Genomic DNA, 20757 nt, shown 5'->3' with positions numbered 1-20757 from the left:
TGTTATAGCAATAACATGTAGCTGCAGAGGGCAAAACCACATTTGAAACCAAAGTTTTAAATATTCTTCTGGAATGTGAGACAAATGTTCACATAACATAGTCAATGTTAACCCCTTGATGCCTGATTTTTTTTACAACCCCCCCCCCATAATTTGTGTTTTCATTTGCTTTCAAGCTGATGTTAGATTAAGTGAAGATTGTTAACTTGTCTATAGAACATAGAAAAGATATAAATTCAGGTATGATGCAAATTAGCGACAACAGACATAAACAAGAAACCAGGGCTTGCAAAAGGTTCCTAGGAATCGAATATGCACAAGGTGCAGGTATTGGGGGAATTCATGCGCTATCTTGACTTGCAATCTGAAAGGAAGAGGTGTGATGCGAATTCGCGAAAAGAAGTGTGTGCCACGCTATAAGAACAGTGTACTTTGCACTTAACATGTTCTTGAACGTTTCCATTGCATTTCCTGGTCGCCTTGGAACGCAGACCATCAAAGTGGACTTCTACTCATGGTTTAATGTGTTTGCACAGCATTCCCAGATGTTATCTTGGCAGTGGACAGCACTCACAATAAGATGAAGTTTTCATCTGGCCTCAATGAGGGATGTGTCCCTGAGCAAGACACTTAACCCCTAGTTACTCCAGAGCCGTGCGATTGTTTCTTTGGATAAAAGCGTTAGCTAAATGAATAAATGCAATGCTCAGACAACATGGGTATTAAGCTTAAGCTCAGCCCCCCCGACAAAAGAATAGAATTTATGATTCTTTGTTTTATTCCAGGATTGTTTGTTGTCCTGTTTTGATGTTTTCTTTCAGAAACAGTGCATGAAAACCAATCCATCCGTACTGAGGGTAGAAACTCACCTATTCCTTCCTACATAAAATGAACCTAAACCTGTATGTGTGTTTGGATTGTGGGAGGACACCAGAAAATCCACACAGACAAAGAAACCCAGGACCGTCTTGCTGTAAGATGACACTAGCTACTGTGTGGAAATGACCAGATAAAATCTTCCATACAAACAATGCAATTAAGTTTATTTTTTTTAAGCGTGCTCTATACTCAAGGTATTGCAATGCATTTTACAATTTTCAAGTGTCATCCCAGGTTGACAGATTAATAGTGTTGATTATTCTGTCTGATCATTTGTGCTGAAGTGTAAAGTTTCCACATAGTCCAAACCTTTTTAGTTAGAATTCAGCACTTGCAATAACTTGCAAGTTTCTGTTTATATAGCGCTCAACCTCCTACAAAAAGTATTTTTCTTCAGAAAACAGACATACAGCATGGGATTGCATGGAAGACATGCGTTATCATAGGGTTTAATCTTCCCTCCTTGATAACATCTGATCTGCAAATAACTGAATGGAATATGAAGGAAAAATTTGTGGCAGGTATTTTCTCTTTTGTCCTACCATCAATAATATTTTCTCTTTTTGTCCTCCGGAACAAGGTTCCATGAGTGAGAATTGTTTCAGAAAAAAACCCCTATAAATTGTCAACACATACACACACACACACACACACACACTTATTACCATAACTTGACCAGCTGTGCAAACACTCCAACATCGTATCATTCGTAATTCAAACCAAGCCTGGGATAAAGAGGCTGGGTGAACATGGTTTGGACTTTGTGGAGCAGAACCATCGGGTCAGAGACATGATAAAAACACAGAGTGCCTGCTTTATATTCCAGATGAACTCCAATCTTGTACGAGCAAATTCCTGATACAGTCGTTTCTACATTATTGTGACGGAACGAGTAACCATTTGCAGTGCACTCTAAACTCCAGGACTTGTCATTGTTTCCAAAATGTGACTCCTCTGATGTTCGGTTGATGTCCTTGTATGCCACTGCCACAGACAGAGTGCGTGCATGCCACTCCACCTCCCAGTAACATCGCTCTAACAAACCCTCTCTGCACAGCACCTGCGGGAACTTAGTAAACCTGTCTGGCTGAGCAGCATACGGGCAGGGTGAAGGCCTCATCCTGCGGTTGTCGCCTATCAGGTGGAGATAGGGGTAGTTTGAGTTCACATCCAGAGTGAGGGGACAGCAATCTACATTTTACCTGTGGCAGAGATCCTGGGCCATGTTTCCCTTAAGACATTCTCCAGTTTATCTCTCAGCTCAGACACGCAATCAGTCAAGGAACGCAGAGGACCAGCACCAGGAAATCTGACGAGAAACAAGACAGTGTCAAAGACAGGGAAAACAATAATACAAAATATTGGCAAGATATATACTAATAGAGATAGTTTGAATAAAGGAGCTAGAGGCGGAGTAATTATTGGTTGCTTTCAGAATACTTATTCTTAAGGGGAGGTGGGGCTTTAACTCAATTATACATTTTTAGCAGTCAACAATTACTGTATCAGTTCTTGTTCAGTGTCTTTTTAGGCATTTTTATTATTGTTATTTATTTCTACTTCATTCATTTCGGCATCTTTTAATTTGTTTGAAAACCTTACAATGATCGCCTACAGGTTTACTCCATGTTTGAGGTCTTTTTAGCTGTTCCAACTGTCCCGACTGTGCGTCCATTGTAAGCTGTGGGTAAAGACCTGGAGACTTCCAGCAGAAATGTCAAAAAATAAATAATAAAATCATCAACTTAATGTCAGAAAACACTAAAAAGTGCACCTGAATAAAATGAATGTGATCATCAGCATGTGACAGCAGTTCCAGTTCGGTGTCTCGCCTCCTCAGCTTGGTGATCTCCTTCTCCAGCTGCAGCTGAAGCTCCTCAGTCTGAGCGATGGCAGTTTTCTCCTGGTCTCTGATCAGCCGCTTCACCTCTCTGTGTCTTCTCTGCATGGTGGAGATCAGCTCAGCAAAGATCTTGTCACAGTCCCTCAGTGCAGTCTGGGCACAACTCGGTTTTTCGATTTAAATGTTGCATATCATTTTAGTTAAAACCACGACTAAACATGATAAAAACCACCCCAGCTGTAGTGGCACTGTTCAAGTTGGTCCTGAAATTTGACCTCCCAAGAGACAAGATCAAAATGACTTCCTCTTGGGAATCAGATGAGAACTGTATTACATTTTACATGCCGTTTATAAGGCATGCTTTTTCCAGTGAAACATTAAATGGAGATTCTAGTAGAGAAGGACCAATGGAGTGTATTTCCAGGAAATAATCTTCATTCAGATATTGCTAGGTAATTGCTTGATGTGTAAATAAGCAACTGTTTGCTAACAAGCTCATCAACTTAAAAAAGGTGGTAAATGTTGTGTTTACAACTTCTTACTGCTGCCCCCAGTGGCGATTGTTTAAAGCAGTTATTGCAGGTTTAAACCACTTAAACCCTTTAATCAGTGTGAAAATTGGGAGTGCCTATTACCATACTGACTGTAGGCATTTTTTAAAAACATGCCCTAGGGAAACATGTTATTCCTGTTTAGAGTATCCTCACTGGCATTTCACAATCATTCAAGATCTAATTCTTACAGGCACACATATTCTCCTAAATATCTCACCTTGAGATTCTCCTCAGATTGGCTCAGCTCCTTCTGCTCCTTCTCTCTCTGCTGGACTCTCTCCTGGACTTCCTTCTGACTTGAAACCAGATTTTTCTGGAAGGAAGAAAGCATGATTATTTCTGGTGAGCCATTTATGAGTTTTATGGCCACATGTCCTTTGGGAGTACAGGGGCACTTCTGGACTTTGAAAGGGAACAATGTGTGCAGATAAGTGAATGAAGTGAACATGTACAGATTTTTAAAACCTCAATATATTTTCAAAAACGAAGACAGGCTTCAGATTGAGAGATTTAGCTTCCATGTCCATCTCAGCCTTTTGTACTGAAACAGAACCTGTGTGATACTTTATGCTCATCTGCAGACCACAGAGAGCAAACAAGCTACTTTTCTGTTTGGCAGTAGACCTCCATCAACGTGTTGTGCTTTGTACACACCTTTTCCTGCAGTGGGATTGTTGCTGAGACCAGCTGGTGCTTCTTCAATATAGGGACGCTGTAGTGAGGCTCGAGGTGAGCTGGACAATAAGATGCCAAACACGTCAGGCAAGACATCGTGGCCTTGTATCACTTGGTCCCACTGCAGAAATCACAGGCGACATCTGCTGGGCCAGCACAGGCTACAGCAGCATGCGGTGAATCCTGCTCCTTCAGCTTCTCAACAACCTAGTGATGACAGTGAAAGTAGTGAGGTCAGTCACAGATGACCAAGAAAGTGATTTCATTGAGTAAAATGAAACATAAACCATAAAGTTTAGGGGAAGTTTAGGAGAAAAAAAGTTAATTAGCTCTGTTCAGAAAGCACATACCATAGACTAACTTTGAGAGTGATCCCAAAATACATTTTAATTAAAACACTATACTAGTAAAATATTATTTAACCCCTACACTTGTATTTAAAGAACCAATATATTTACTGAGTGGAATAGAGTTTTTAAAAAGTACCATTTCTAAATTACCCCACCCACAGAAATCTGACATTTCTGTGTTATTTAGTTAGTTGGTCAACATATATGCAGATAACAATATATGTGCAAAAGACTAACACTGACCTAACAGTGGCACAGATGATCAGTCTAGCTCATCAAAGCGTGCACTGCTATTAACACCACTAACAAAAACAAAACCTGCATTAAGATTCAATTTGTGGAGACGTATAGAGGGCGACACTAAAATAGGAAGAAAGAACTATTACAATAGTTTAAGTGTGTATATCGTCACAGGAAAAAGTGGGGCAATTACATAATAATCTTGCTGATATATTATCTGTTCACAATCAGAATCAGGTTTATTGCCAGGTAGGTTTTCACATACAAGGAATTTGCCTACAATAAACATCGAAAATATGGAGATGGATAAATCGCTGCCAGTCAAGAAGCATAAATATAAAATCATGACAATAAAATATGAATACATACAAATATATGTACATGACTTGTATTTAAATGGACGAGCTATATGGTTTTGTGTGGGGATGTGCAAAATATTGACTACTGAATGTGCAAAAGTTTGTAATATAAGATACAGGTAAGAGAGAAGGCCTCTTTCACACCTCACCTCAGCCAGCATGTTGTTCCTCCTCAGAGCAGGTCTGGGACTGAATGTCTCTCTGCATTGAGGGCAGCTGTACTTTCCCTTCTCCTCTTCCTTGTCCCAACAATCCTCAATACAGCCTCTGCAGTAACTGTGTCCACAGTAAATTGTGACTGGTTCTTTTAGCAGGTCCAGACATACGGAACAACAGAACTGATCCTGGTCCAGCTCAACTCCACATTGCTCCTCAGGCTGTTGCTGTTGGTCAGCCATTTTACTGACAATCAATTTCATAAAAGGACAGGAGCGTTGCTGAGTTTCAGTTTGTATGAAATGCCTGAAAAAGAAGGAGCAGACTCCCAGCTCCAACCAGGAGAGGAGAGGCCAACCAAAGCAGTGTAGTCTGAATGTCCACCCTCTTTAATTGACATCAACTGTGTGCTCAAAGAAAATGTGTTAAAGGGGCAGATGCCAATTTCACACATCTAGATCAGTTTACCAGTCGTGGTTAGTGATAATTAGTTGTTTTAAAAGTTGCACAATGTCCTCTGCGGTTCTGAACCGCCCTTTCAAAGTCTGATAAAATAACCCTTATGAGGCCATATTGATGTCAGCAGGGTTATCTTGATTTAGGTTTGCGACTACAAATCTTCCCATGACATACACTAGGGGCATCATACCGATTGTAACATTTCCACAATGTTAATTTTGATTACATTTAATGCAACTCTATTCACCCCTGTAAGGGCAAATAGGTTAAATGCATGGAGTTCTTGTAATAAATTTGGTGGTAGAAATGTATGGATATATATTTAATTCATGCAGTGACATAGTGAACCTGAGGGGTCTCACAGTCCTTTACACTTGGTATACTTTTATGCTTCATGTTGGGAGGTGGTGCTCTGAGGTAAAGATAGGACATTTTAGATGTTCCAGACTCCCTTGATAAGAAATGTGCTCTGCCTCCTTCTGTTGGTATGATTTTACATGATCCTGTATGACATGGTACTTACTGTATAAAGCTGAGCGAAATGTAATGTTAGTTTGTGCTCATGGATATATGCTGTACCAAGATCTTCTCTGACGTCAGATTTTTGTTGAAGTAAACAGCACAGCTTTGGCTGAACAGTATTAATTCTATTCATTAAAGTTAGGATTGGCCATGAAGTTTTTCATCATCATACATAACACATAATATGTATCAAATAATATCTGAGTTGTACAAAAACAATAAAGGCCAAATATACGTTGTTGTTTTTTTTGTACTACACGTACAAATGCCTACTGCAAATTACTTAGATATATGAAAAAGAAAACAATGAAATTACTGACCATTATTGATGCATTAAAAAATATTACAAGAGATTCCTGAACTGTTCTTTCAAATTTTATTTCATTTTTTTCTGTCTTTTATTAGGTTATAATTCTGTTTAAAAGGTGTGCTCTGTTTTCTAAAGACCTTATCCTGATAGAGTTTCACTTGCCTGTTGCTGTTGGGAGCCACCTGCTGATCAGAGCTTGCAGATGCATTGTAAAAATAAAAATTCCATCCTAAAGAGGTAAACTAGTCAGGACATACAACCCCAATAATAAAACAAGGACAAATGAGAAAACTTGAGCAATCAATACTTTCATTTGTTTTTAAATTTTTTTTTAATAAATACACATTGGAAAAGCCAAACCAATTTCAAACAACCACTGTCAGATAATTAAAGAGTGTTCACTTCACACATTAAAATTTACATGTATTTTACACATTACAAATATATAATGGTGGCACGTGCCCAAAGTTCTTTGATTATATAACATTATTTACAAATAATTTCTAAACGAACATTAACAGAGATTTGAACATTTCCCTCAACCTTTTTAAGGTCACTGCCCCAAAGATTCTTCCCTGTAGTTAAAGCTGCTCTAATCTGTTTTTATTTTTGTATTTACAATGGATAAAGTGACTATGCATGATGTGAAAGTTGTTGTCGCTCATTGTATAAAACATACTAAGAATAATCTTGTGGCATTTAAAGACAAATGCTGCAAGATCAGGAAAAAGCAGGTTCCACTTTTGTGCAGCCGGAGAAAAGCAACCGCAGCCGTTTTCCTCCCACAAGGTTTTAGTGTCATGTGACATGGTGACGCTATGCAGCACTGGCAATAGTCGGACACACTTTCTAACTATCATGCATCACGTTAAGCGCAGCACCTCATACAGTCAGACGCACCTAATATGTCTTCATGTTGTTGCGCAAGTGGCAAAAAAATGTTAATTCAGCTTAAGTGTATCTTTTCCTTTGTCCATGACAGCCTTAGCTGCCAACTGTGCTGCCTCCAATGGTGTTTTTGCTCCCTCAGCTGCATTGTGTCCAATCATACCACCCATTACTCCTCCTGTTGCAGCCAAGCCTGCTGTTGACACACCTACCACCACTCCGGCAGCTGTCAGTCCTGCTGCTTCTACTCCTCCTGCTACTACGGCTGCTCCTCCCACTGCTGGAATTCTTTTCACAAGTGTCATTAATCCTTTAAAGTTAGTTATAGCTGTGAAAACTAACCGGACCATGACTGCCACACCAAAAAAAGCTCCCAACACTGCTCCTGTTGCAGTACCTGCAAGTTGGATCAGAAACCTCTCGGACACTCTGGTTTTAGCCTGTTTTCTGATCTCTTCCACTGGCAGGTTTCCTGATGACTGTCTAATGTTCTCTTCCTCTCTCTGTATTTCTTTCTCTACTGTTTCAAACATCATATTGGTGTAGCAGCCCCCATTGTTTTCCATCACCATCTTGTCTATTGTGTTGAGTAGGTCCTCCACCTGGAACTGGTTACTCCTGTAGTTGTTCTGCTGTTTGTTCTTCCAGTATTTATTATCAATGACGTGGCACCGGCCTCCACACCTCTTCACCAGGTCACTCAGATTCTTATTCTGATTGACAAACTCTTCAATTTTCATCCCTTTAGGGAGCTGGTCACCATGAGTGAAGACAATGACAGCATATTTTAGAGCATCTTCAGAGAAATATTGACATATTTTGTTGATGACAGCCTGCTCCTGCTCTGTGAATTTCTCTACTTTCAGCACAATGAGAAAAGCATGAGGCCCAGGAGCGCACTCTGTGATACAGCTCACTATCTCAGGCTTCATGTCGTCCTCAGACCTTTCTGCATCAAAGAAACCAGGAGTGTCGATCAAAGTGACGCTTCTTCCATTGACAGATTTGGTTTCAGATTGACATGTTCTTGTTCCAGAGTTGGGTGAATGGTTTGTGGTGAATAATTTCTCTCCAAATATGGTGTTAGCTAGGTTGCTTTTCCCAGATCCAGTTTTTCCCAGCAGGACAATCCTCTTTGTAGTTGACACTACAAGAGAACAATGACAAGGGGAAATCTCAATGGCTAATTTGGATGAAAATAAACAATAAACCATGTCCATATAAATCTGTGACATGGTGAGTTACAGCAGTCACATACATTTCATAACACTGACAGATCACCTGAATTGTTCCAGTAAAGAAAGCTTCTGCTATTCACCCAAGTAGTGGTGTGCAATATTATGATATTAAATTGTAAAATATTAAAATGTGTCCACAATCTGCCTTTTCAGAGAGATCGTTAGTATTGCGCTACAGTGCACAATCAGTTTAGTTCTATGGCTCATACACGCAGTTGACAGCTGCTCTGTCAACATCGCACGTCAGCTGCCTCGCTGCCTCGAGGAATCAGTTCTTTGCTGTTTGAATAAATCATTATTCAACATTGTAAACGATTAATAAAGTAGTGTTATATTTCTCTTTTAAACCAACAAAATAGTCTTAAAAACCTACATGAAATTGAATTGTGATAAGATCAAGATCATCGTGATCCTGCCTGAAATAAATCGTGACATGATATTTTTGCCATATCGCCCACCCCTACACCCAATCAACAAATACTGTTCTAATGCTAGGAGATAATTTACACTTTACTGTATTATAACCAAATCAAATACATCTGGGTGTAAATGAGTAACATATTAATTTAAAAAGCACAACAAATGGGTACCACAGGACTGAATTCCGATTATTTTCTGTGATATAATATCTATACCCACCATGGTCGGGTTGGTGAACATCTTTTGTGAATCGTTTGAGTTGTAAAGTTTCCTGGACAGACTTGAAGACCTGTAGAGACAAGGAAGTATTGGGTTTATACCAATTCCATTCCGCATCTTGTGCACAAAATATGTTATACTGTTTAATTACTTCAACACTATTCAACCATGAGATTTACATGTAATAATTTTGAATAGATTTGCCATTTATAAAATTGTGTTATTTTTGAGTGCTGGTATCAAGACACACTAATTAAATCACTCTCATTATCATTAGGATCATTATTTGGCCTCTATAAATTTGTGTCTGTGCACATTTTCATTACCTCAACAGACTCTTCATCATTGGGGTGGATGGCGATGCGGACCATGAATGGTGTTCTGCTGGCTCGGTTCTGTTCAAACTCATGGACCTCCTCCAGTAGAACCCTGGCTACCACGTTGTCAGGGAAACGCAGAGCAATCCCAGCCCCGAGTACGGGGAACGCAACAGATCCAAACCCTCTGTTCTCACAAGAAGTTAGGATTTTGTTGATGCACAGTCTCAGAACCTGGAAAGAATTTAGTTATTTTTAAGGTTAGGCATAGGAAACACATTAGTATGGTGTAGAGGACTGGGAAACAGCTTCTGACTCAGTATTCACAAACACAAACACAACAAGTTGAGACACTCCTCCTCTATTTTACCTGGACTGCAGCCACATCGTCGTCATCATCCCAGGGAACAAGGCTGGGGAAGAACACTGCATTAGATGGAAGTCCAGGCAAACCCTCTACCAGGAATGTGTCACCAGGCATCATTTCTTCTTCTGCTTCCTTTCTAAACATTGCTGTCAGCTGGGGTCCAACCATTTCAAACAAAGTGTTTCCAACACGGGTAGTGAGAGGATCATGGCCAACCATGGGCGATACCAGAGCATCCACCTGGGAGGAGAGCAGGTGATGTGATGGTGTTTGAACAATCCACAGATTTTTCAACTTATCTCTATACTTACTATTAGGGCTGTCCGATATGACGATATACTGTATACTGTCTTTTTAGCCATGTGTATTAGGGAACGTTTAATGACTTGCCCACGGATATGCAGCTTACTTTCTAGTCTCACCAAGACATGCTGTTGTGAGGTTAGCTATAGCTGCAGGTAAGTTGTGAGTATCGCAGTCTGGAGCTTCTGTGTTCCTCTGGAACCGTCTCGTCCTCTCATGTTAGCTTTGCAGCAGCACGTAGCGACAATTTGCTAATCCACAACTTAGATAACATCAGTGAAATTTCTTGCTGTGCCGTTGTTCACTCTATATGATAGTACTTGTCATGGTATTGGATTTCTTAATCTGAATCCAGAATCACATTCGCACCTTTATGATGCAGAGAAATATCATGAGTTACTGTTGGACATTCCAGCAGTAGGTATTCCAATTGTAGGATTGGATTTGTGCACATATAACACAAGTTGAACACAAGCTGTTGTGTGGCCTGTGTAGATACCAGGATAATTTCAAATATAGAAGCATATCTGATGCACCTGAGATGGGTGACTGAAAAAAATGCTGTGTACACATTTATAATACCATGCCTGTCATGGAAAAGCATTCATGCAGGTATCCAAAACAGGAGTTGTGCTATTAAGAGTTGTTATTATCCTCCAATATAATCACTGATACAATATGAAAATCTCTAGTCTGAACAGGTTTAATCCATTTTCTCTTAAAAACGTTTCTCACCTGCTGGGTCTCGATGGTTCCCTGAATGATCTCCACACGGACACCATCTCCAGGAGCTCCAGCTGTGGCTCCTATTGCAGTGTTTTGGGCAGTATCGATCTGGAACCCCACATCACTTGGTTGGTTTCCAGGACTTATCTCTTGGAGAAGCCTGTCACATGCTTCCTGCATGGCCCGCACCACCTCTCCTCTGTTATCAATCAGGATGATTCTGCTCAGACTTCGCCCTCCCTGACTGCCAAACTCCTTAACAGCAGTCACGATAGCCTCAGAACACACAGTGACAGGAACACCAAACGCACCTGAGCTGATACAGGGCATGGCTATAGACTCAAACTCCATCATTTCTGCTAAATTCAGAGCAGAATGGACAGTTTTTTCTAATAACAACCTTTCTTTGCCACCTGATTCTCCACCTACAGGCCCAACGGCATGCAGCAGCTTCTTGCAGTTTAAGTTCCCCCCTGTGGTCACTACAACTTCACCTGTAGGAATTTTCCCAGTCTGCTTTACTATAGCGCTGCTCTCTTTCTGAACCTGAGGGCCACCTGCTTTACTCAGTGCAGCAGCAACACCGCCACAGTGTTTCAGGTCTCCATTGGCAGCGTTCACCAGGGCGTCAGCAACCTGTTTGGTGATGTCCCCCTGACACACCAGAACCTGGAGTCCGCCACAAAGGCTGTAGCTAGCAACTAGGGTGTTAACTTCACTTAAACTCAAAGATGCCAAATTCTGTGTAACACTTACGAGTTTATCTTTCCCAGTGGGAGTACGGATATTTCTTACTGCTCCTAATGAGTCAGTAGCGCCTTTATCCTGAATAAGGGAGTCCAAAAATGGACCCAAGTTGTTCCTGACCTCAGTCACTTTGCTGGATGGACCTTCCAGCATTACCACAGGCCCAGAGGAAGATGTTAAAGTATGGAGGGTAACCCCTGAATAGTCAAAACCATGCAGCTGCAGCAATTCTGGTAACTCTTGTGCTAACTCTGGGAAAGGGAGATCGACTATGCTTTGCACACAAGACTGGTCCAAAATAAACTGTGTGACAGTTTCACTCAGCTCTTCGACCTCCTTCGTGTGGCCCAGTAGGAACACTGTGCTGTCTGAGCCAAACACAACCTGAGCCCTATGCTGCCCTCGGTTCATCTCATTTGTCTTGGACTTAAGCTTTTCCTGAAGCTCAGATGGCACAGCGGAGCAGTTAGGCACATAGATCTTGACTTCCTTGAATTTTTCTTGCAGTTTTTTCTCTGTCTCATCCAGTTTTTCAGCAGAGCGGCTGAACAAATGCAGCTCTGTGTCTCGTAACTCTACTTCCACCTTGTCACCAAACCCTAAAATGTCACTTAGCACCCCTGGACCTCCATATGCCCTCCTGAGGAAGGCCAAAAAATGTGGGCTCATGTCAGAAACTGTCCTTTCTGACACCAAATTTTCTATATCAGAGATCTGGTCTCCGGCCTTAAGAATCTCCTCAACAGAACCTTCCAAAACTAACTGCCCTGCATCTCCCTGTGTGACCTTCACACCTGGAAAATCTCGTCCCAGACTGTGCTCAATCTCTGTCCAAAGGAGACGGAGTTTGGCTGTGCCAAGTCGGCGAATGCTGGTTTGCTTTTCACTTAAACTTGACCCTTGTTTAACCCGTGAGTGCTCTACATCCATCAACCTGGCCTTCACCTGTGAACGTTTCCCAACAACAACAGCCATCCCAACCTCGCTGTACACCTTCACCTCATCTGTGACCTGACGGGAGCTGCAGGACTGAAGCAAAGATTTAACTTTGTGAGGGTCAACCTCATAGTGGCACAGATATCCATCAAAAACTTTGTCTACTTCAGCTTTCCAGTTTCTAACTTCATCTTCTGCACCAGGTTGAGCTAAGCACCTAACTAAAGCCCTCTCATCCTCTGGGTAAAGCTTGGCAGAGCAGGCCACAGAAGAGAGTTCTTTCTCTAGTTCTTTCCCAGCGTTGGGGCTTTCCTTTAGGTAGCGAAGGAGGTAAAGGTCAAGTTGTAGTTCATAGTTTCCACCACTTGGTGGAGGAGTTGAAGCAGGAATGGACTGTGGGCTCTGTTGAAAAGAGAGGTCCAAATAATGTTAATTTTATTTACTTGTCTCGGTTTTTTTCCTAGCAAAATGCATAGAAACCGTTTAAGTGTTAGAACAAAGTCCTTACTATCACACACATCAATATTAGCATACAATATTTAAGATGCAGTATACATCCTCATTGGTATTAAATAATTACATGAAATTAGGAACAGTAAATGTAAATCAGTGCTTGAATAAACCACCTTAAAAGAGTGTAACTAACCTGTACTGGAGCTGTAAAATCAAGACTTGCAGTGGAGGTGGTGATGGGAGAGGAGGGGGGATCCAGGCTGCCTCGTACAGTGAATACCAGACAACCATCAGCAAGCTCCACGACATGCTTGTATCTCTGCAGGACTGCCTGCTGATCTAAGACAGAAAAAGTGACATTAGTTATTTTGAGGTTTAAATAAGAGAATTGCTGCTCTTTGATATTAACCACAAACCATTTATTAGATGAGACCTTTTCTCTCTTTGCTGTAACTTATGGTTCGCAAAGGATAAAACAAAAGGCAACATTTGGTTCATTCTATCTTCCGTATTTATCTTTTCATTTCCCTCCCTTTATTTATGCCAGTTATTTAACAATTTTACTGTTTGTGCCTCAACCTCTCTCACACACAGTGCAGCATACTACATGAGTCACAATGTTGTTTATGGACAACAACCAACTGTGGAAAAACTACACTAGTGCAGTGAAACAATCGAATTTCACTTTTCATTACAGTAGATTATTAATGCAATATTCCTTATATCTTCAGTGTAGCTTAGCCTATATATTTCTCACTTTAACTAATCGAGTTAAAAACTTATCTGTGACACCACTGATTTAGGTTTCATTTTCTAGGGAAAGTGAAACTTAAGGAGTTCGCTGACAATATATATATTTTTTTGAATACGGGATCATTGACCCAATACTTAGCATAGGGCAACACGTCGACAGTCATATATTTTTCTATAGGCGAATAAAATCAAACAGCCTAAATCAATGTAGAGCCTATCGTTTTTTATAGCCTAGGTCAAACATAAGAAACGGCCTACGGCTTTTATCGACATACAAGACAATTCACAACGGCAATAAAATAATAGGCTCTTAACATGAACTGCTGAGTCTTATACCTTTCTCATATTTGAAAGCAACGCTGTAGCCTTGATCATTCACACGCCTCAATGGTCCGCAGTCTCCGCCGCCTGATCGCCGGCGAATCTGGAAATAAGTCTCTATTTTTTTTATCTGCTCTCCAGGCAGGTTGTGACACGCGAAGAAAACGGGATAGTGGTACATATCGTCCATCGTTTAGCTCGTATGGCGAGAAAAACGGCCTAAAGCAAAACATCTGCAGTGTTTGTCGAGCACTGTAGTGTGTTTACAGTGTTGCCCGTCTGATTTTGCTTGGAAACAGCGCGCAGATAAAAACCGGACTAACAGGGAGGACTACGGTAATGCAAGACCTTGATCAAGTCAACCGCCGCCTGATTTCTGTTGCGCCTTAAAGCGGTGTTATTATGGTAAGGACGGGTGCGAGTAGGCGGAAGGTCCTGATTAAATGAACACAAATACATACCACAGTAATATAATAACATTACTAATAATAACAGTAAAGATAATAGTAGTTTTAATAATAATGTAATTTATTGTTGTTTGTTATTAATGCAAAATATACCTTTTCTTTGTTATTTTGTGAACATAATTTATATGAACTTTGAATTTTCACCAACATAATTCCTAAGCAGTTAAGTTAGATCAGTGTTATCATGGCTTCTCCTTCCTAGTGTCCTTTACTATTACTGGTACAAATATAATGTTTTATTCTAGGCCGCCTACCACCTATGAGATATTGCACTCTAAAATCCCTCTAACAGTGATTTAATAGCATATTAACTGCCATTTCTATGTAAAATCACATGCTGAGCACCCCCATATCACCAGAATGGCATGATCCTGGTTTCACTCCACCCATCAAAGCATCGAATCTTCGACTACTTGGGGTCAGCCCTACATATATCGTAACGTTTTACTGTACCAACTGGGAGAAATTGTACTTGTGGCTGTTCCACCAGTGTATGAATGTGTGTGAATAGTGAATGCGATGTAGTGTAAAAGCACTTTGAGATATCGAAAAGACTAGAAAGGCTCTATACAAATACGGAGCATTTACATCTAAAATCTCATGATATATGTACCAGTAATAGTAAATAACACTAGGAAGCAGATGATATGAAATAGGTGTCAGCTATTAAGGAACTGTTTTGGTCAAAGGTCAAAGTTCACAGAAATGTTAACTGTCTGTTTAATTTTCACTGTGGGAGGGATTTTAGAGTGCAATATCTCATAGGTGGTAGGCCTACAATAAAACATTGTGATATTTGTACCAGTGATAGTAGAGGACACTATGGAGAAGCCATGACAACGCTAATCTAACTGCTTAGGAATTACGCTGGTGATTTGCATTAATAACAAACAAATACTACTATTGTTATTAGTAATATTATATTTCTGTTGTTTGTATTTGTGTTCATATAATCACTAAGACCATCACAAAAAAACGCATATGTATCTTTCAGGACCTTTGGGTTACTCGCACCCGCCCCATCCTTACCATAATAACACCGCTTTAGGCGCAACAGAAATCAGACGGCGGCTGGCTTGGAGGTGCCCTGCCGAGAAAACCACATCATTGTAATGTACTTGTCATATGCTCTTGCAGCAAACATTAAAGTATACTGATACTACTCCAAAAGATATCATACACAATTTAAGAAAATATAAAATTGTGTTTTGTTGACCCCCATCACGCCCCCCTCTCGCATTTCCTGTTTGTCTTTGCTGTCAATAAAAGAAATGCAAAAAATAAATAAATAAACGATTAAATAAAAATAGGCTACTTGGAACCTTTTAAAAACCTTTTCTTTACTTTTGCCCTAAAATGCAAGTGGAAACGTAACTGACGTGGTATCCTGTCCCTGTCAAATGGACATACAAATTAGATGAAGGTGACAAAATACAGACAGCATTGTTATTCCACCAAAGAAGGAAATATTCATCTTTTATGTGTTGCTGTATATGGCGTTGTGCATGAACAAATGTTTGCCAATAAGTCAGACACATGGAAATGTATAGTAGGGAAGATCGGGGTATGTTGTCACACTTTTCACAGTCTAACATTTTCTGGACACCATCGAGTATAATTGTAGAAATACCATACCAAACGAAAGAAGGAAGTCTTGGGCATATATGTTGTTTGTTTTCATTACATCTTCATATCTTATCTCAGTATGGAGCGGTAGACTGTTGAATAGGGAGTGTGCACTTGTGACATTTTGCCCCATTGGCAGGTAATTGTCACACTGGATCGTCAAAAACTAAGAACACAATTACTGTCAATTTCTAAGGGTTGGAGCCGATGTGAGCAGTGGGGTGGACCGCATTTATGCAATTTTCTTTGGCCTAATTCAGTCCATCAATGCACAGATAAGGCTTGTGGTTGTCCAAAAGAAGTAAACAAGGCTTCTCATTTGAGCACTTTGCATGTTCATTGAAATGTTCCAGGAAATCAACAAAATGCACATCTTTCATCCATTCAAAGGTGTTCCATCCTCTCTGCTGCCAGGTGGCCCCTTGATGAGGAACTGATTGCGAAAGTTTCCCACATAAGCACAAACTTCAGCTGCTGTGCCATAGCCAACTGCTCGGTGAATCTTCTGACCTCACCTGGCAACAGACCAAAATGAATGTCACATCCAGGTGAAACAATCTCCTGTGGCTTTGTATAACCAACACTTGTTGTCAGCATAGCTGTCTGACTTATTATTTGGTAATCTTTTAACAGTACAGAGTCAGAATACAGTAATAGCGGTAGTACGGTAATGTCAAAATTCTTCACTGTCCTTTTTGATTTGTTCAGCAACTTCACCTGGCTGGTTGGCTGTAACATTATATAGGTGGCGTGCAGCCATGTAACCATCTTCCTTCCTTACATCCCGCCTTTAAAAACACATTTCCTCATTACAAACAGGCTTATTACATGGTCTTCTATCCTTTATGCCACAATGCAATTCATAACACCACACTAAATTACTGACTGTGTGAAGAATAGCATTTCAGCTAACAACTTGCCCCGAACTGACATGTGTGCTAATGTCGGCTAAATTTCAAGGTTAGCTCAACATAGCATTTCAGCTAAAGTAGCCTATTAAAAGACATCGTTAAAAGTTATCGTCTACTCTTCTTTGTGCAAAATTATAATTTTAAACATTAATATCTAAAAGAGTTGTATTGGATAAAATAAAAGGGCAAATTTACTTTTTAAGCAGGGGAAAAAAATCTATTTCTTGTATAATATATAAGACCAGTCTCCAAAATAAAATATGTGCTCTCATGGTAGGCTATTAAAAGCCAAAAGCTTAAAAGCAAATAAAACATATGGGGTGAAGTAGGTACTATCAAGCATGGTAAATTCAAGATTAAATTCAAACAGTCCATTAAATCATCATGTTTGGCTTTAGCTGTCTTTAAGCAGCTCCTCGAGTTGGGAACAAACAGGTTGGATATAGTATCACGCTCAGAGCTATGATCTGTTATGCCAAACCTCCCATAACACTGAGCTCTACAGGGGAGGGGTTATTTATAGCATGATATTCCTGTCTCTTACCCTCTCTACTCACCATCTTGCTAGTATAACATTTCCCTTCTAACTTTTATACCCATTTTGCCTGTCCTATCGCCACTAAAATGCTGCTTTCTTTTCATTAGCAACTTTTAAACTCTAGGTGACAGTAGGCTGCATACAATAACACAGCATTCAACAAAACGTTACATTTACATTTTACATTTAGGGCTTTTAGCAGATGCTGTTGTCCAAAGCAACGTTCAATAAGTAGGCCTACATTTGTCTAAGAAAGTGAAAAGATCATTTTGTCCCCATATACCACTGCAACATACAAGAGATGTTTAGGTGATGAAAAGAAATCTGTCATTGTCCAGAAGTTTTATAAAGTATTATTAACTGCAGTGAAGCCTTTCCTTGAAAAATTATGTTTTCTATTCTTAGAATGTGTCAAAATCAGTCCAAAATAATATAAAATGAGCAACTACTTCAGTCCATGTGGTATTTATTTTACATCGAAGTAAATGTATTAATAGAGAAAATGTCCTTGTGTGTCAATACTAATGTTTGTGGAACCACGCCTGGCTGTTTGACTTGTGACTAATGCTACAGGTGTGTCCTTGCACCTGGGTAGTAACTCCTAGGAGATAGTGGAAATAGCCTGCGTGGTTGCAGGTGCCCTCTATTGTCTAGTGTGTTCAAACACATTCTTTAGGTGATCTACAATTTTGTTCACCGCATCAATGAATTTTGAGTAACAAACAGCACAACAAACTACAGCCTCCAAACTCACCATACAGTTGAATCAACATGTTTATGAATATTGGATTTATTTATTTTATACTGTGGTCTGAATGTCTAATAAGAATTAGTATACCCTAATTAATGGCCTAAAATTGTCTCACACCACAACAGTATTTTCTATTTTCTGCCTAGAAATGTTCTGCTAAAAACCTGCTGAAAATCTACAGAAAAAATGGCACAAAAACTCAGCAAACAGAAATAAACACTGAGAAAGTTTAAAGGTTAAGTGTATAAGTTTTAGTGACATCTAGTGGTGTTGCGAATTACAAGAATTTCAATACATACTTGTTCATTAATAAACAACAGCCACATGAATAAATGAAGTGCTACATGATGTCTCATACTCCTGTAATACAGTATTTTACAACTTGGGAGGGTTGGCTCATTTGGACTAACATAGCAAAGGAAATGATAAACATCTCAAAAACTATCAGATCTAGTGCATCAAGTATGACCACAGACAGATACCAGGACAACATAAGCCTCACTGTTTCTGCACCACAGTCCATTACAAACCACATTGGTCACTTGATAGACACACGGTCTTGTTATATATCACCATTAGCAGTAAAAAGAAATACATGTCTTCCACCAGGGCAGTAAGATGTGAAGTTGTGCTGATCTGAGCTTCCCTGCTGTTACCGTTTCATTACCAATAATATTCATCAGCTGTTTGTGTCAGGAAGGTAATGGCACATTTTGGCCCACGTAACAAAGCCATAACAGAGCACTGGAGAAGAACTACATGAAATTACAACCCAAATACATGTTTTTTCTACTAGGGCAGTAAAGGTTCAGCTGGCTGATCTGAGCTCCGATGCTGTAAGCTGCCGTTTTATTGCCAATTAGCGATCAGCTGATTGTCTTGCCCACAGGCTGGAGAATAAGTAGGCGACATGAAATTAACCCAACTACATATTTTACACCACTGACAGTGGAAACACATCATGGCTCTCAGTGATTTGGCCAGCTTCAGGTTAAAACTATCAAACAATAGCTTTCATTTGCACCGCTAAAGTCTGATAAACTTTAGTTAATTACCCTTCCAACAGAAAACAGGCAACTTAAGCACCACTTTGAACCACTGCAATCTGGGTACACCTCTGTTTTTACAAAGAAAAACATCAAGATTTCTCAACACAATGTGGGATGAGTTACTCAAACCTGATGATATTATGAATAAATACTGTTTGATTTTATGGATGTTCTGGATGTTGATATCCCAGCAAGTGGGTGGTCTTTTTGACAAAAATTAACATGAGCGAGTGTGGTAGCACAAACATCTGGACCCTGTAATGTCTCAGCGGCCCCATTTCCCTTTACATACATCATTTGTCAATACAGCCTGAATCAAGGTACAATCTTTATACCATACACAACAAACATAGTCTCAGTATCTAAACTGAAAACACCATTAGAGCCTGATGTCACTCAAACTGATTGACTGGTCTTTATACAGGGAGTAATGTTGATAAATACTCTGCCTGAAGTTATTAAAGTTTTCTTATGCTCCTGGAGGTTCAATTGCATCAGCAATGTTTCTAAAAACAATAGCAAGACTGATTAAACCACTTTATGAGTGCCCTGATATCAAAACCTGGACAAGGCATCTTCAGTTTCATGTTCACTAGTGTCACTGTGTATTTTTTATTCTACCAGATACACCTCTCGTCTGTCTGACAGTAGACCTCCATCAGCTTGTTGTGCTTCATACGCATCTTTTCCTGCATTGGTATTGTTGCAGAGACCAGCTGGTGCATCTTCAACACAGGAACACTGTAGTGAGGCTCCAGGTGAGCCGGGCAGTAAGATACCAAATAGGTCAGGCAAGACATCGTGGCTTTGTTTCGGTGGCCCCACTGCAGAAATCACAGACAACATCTGCCAGGCCGGCACAAACCACAGCAGCAGGGGGACAAGTTTGCTGGGTGCTTGAAGTCTTTAGCATCTCAACAACCTAGGGATTATAAAAGGAAGGTGTTGAGAAATAATGTAGCTTTCATCAGTGGTTCTCAAAGTGGGGTCACAGTTGAAATGGCCTTACGAGCCATAATGTTCTTACTGAGACATGAACCCATTTACCACTTTCCCCGACATCACCTCAGCCAGCATGTTGTTCCTCCTCAGAGCAGGCCTGGGACTGAAGGTCTCCCTGCACTGAGAGCAGCTACAGTACTTTCCTTCCACATCCCTCGATGCAGCTTGTGTCCACAGTGAATGGCGACTGGCTCTCTTAGCAGGTCCAGACATACCGAACAACAGAAATTAATCTGGTTCAACCCCGCTTTGCACTCCTGCTGCAATTAAATATGACTTGACTTGGTCTTGATATTCTGTGTTGTCAGTGATTTGGCCAATATGTCAGTAGGGTGATGGCTGCAAATTTCATAGCTGTTAAGAGTGGTGACTAAGAGG

The 20757-nt window shown here is 40.2% G+C and overlaps 1 protein-coding gene across 1 annotated transcript; it reads right to left on the bottom strand.

Moving 5' to 3' along the window:
• Positions 1-6639: 6639 nt before the first annotated feature.
• LOC119912118 (protein mono-ADP-ribosyltransferase PARP14-like) lies at positions 6640-14393 on the bottom strand. Its single transcript, XM_038731132.1, has 7 exons — positions 14051-14393; positions 13155-13300; positions 10835-12910; positions 9800-10036; positions 9439-9663; positions 9113-9182; positions 6640-8382 (listed from the first exon to the last, which is right to left on the bottom strand). Exons 1-7 carry the CDS (start codon positions 14223-14225, stop codon positions 7289-7291), a joined length of 4023 nt encoding a protein of 1340 aa, XP_038587060.1. The 5' UTR covers positions 14226-14393; the 3' UTR covers positions 6640-7288.
• Positions 14394-20757: the final 6364 nt, after the last annotated feature.

Source organism: Micropterus salmoides, unplaced genomic scaffold (genome assembly GCF_014851395.1).
Source record: "Micropterus salmoides isolate LMB-PRFRI ecotype aquatic unplaced genomic scaffold, ASM1485139v1 Ms_hic_scaffold_2, whole genome shotgun sequence".
NCBI lineage: Eukaryota > Metazoa > Chordata > Actinopteri > Centrarchiformes > Centrarchidae > Micropterus > Micropterus salmoides.
This window is presented reverse-complemented; position numbering and strand designations above follow the sequence as displayed.

What these genes read in the sequence shown, in the direction of transcription:
- LOC119912118 (XM_038731132.1), bottom strand. Translation starts at nt 14,225, where the DNA reads ATGGACGATATGTACCACTATCCCGTTTTCTTCGCGTGTCACAACCTG. An exon ending in GAACCATCGAGACCCAGCAG is followed by an intron (nt 10,037 to 10,834) that starts GTGAGAAACGTT and finishes CTCTCCTCCCAG; the next exon opens with GTGGATGCTCTGGTATCGCC. An exon ending in ACGATGTGGCTGCAGTCCAG is followed by an intron (nt 9,664 to 9,799) that starts GTAAAATAGAGG and finishes AATTCTTTCCAG; the next exon opens with GTTCTGAGACTGTGCATCAA.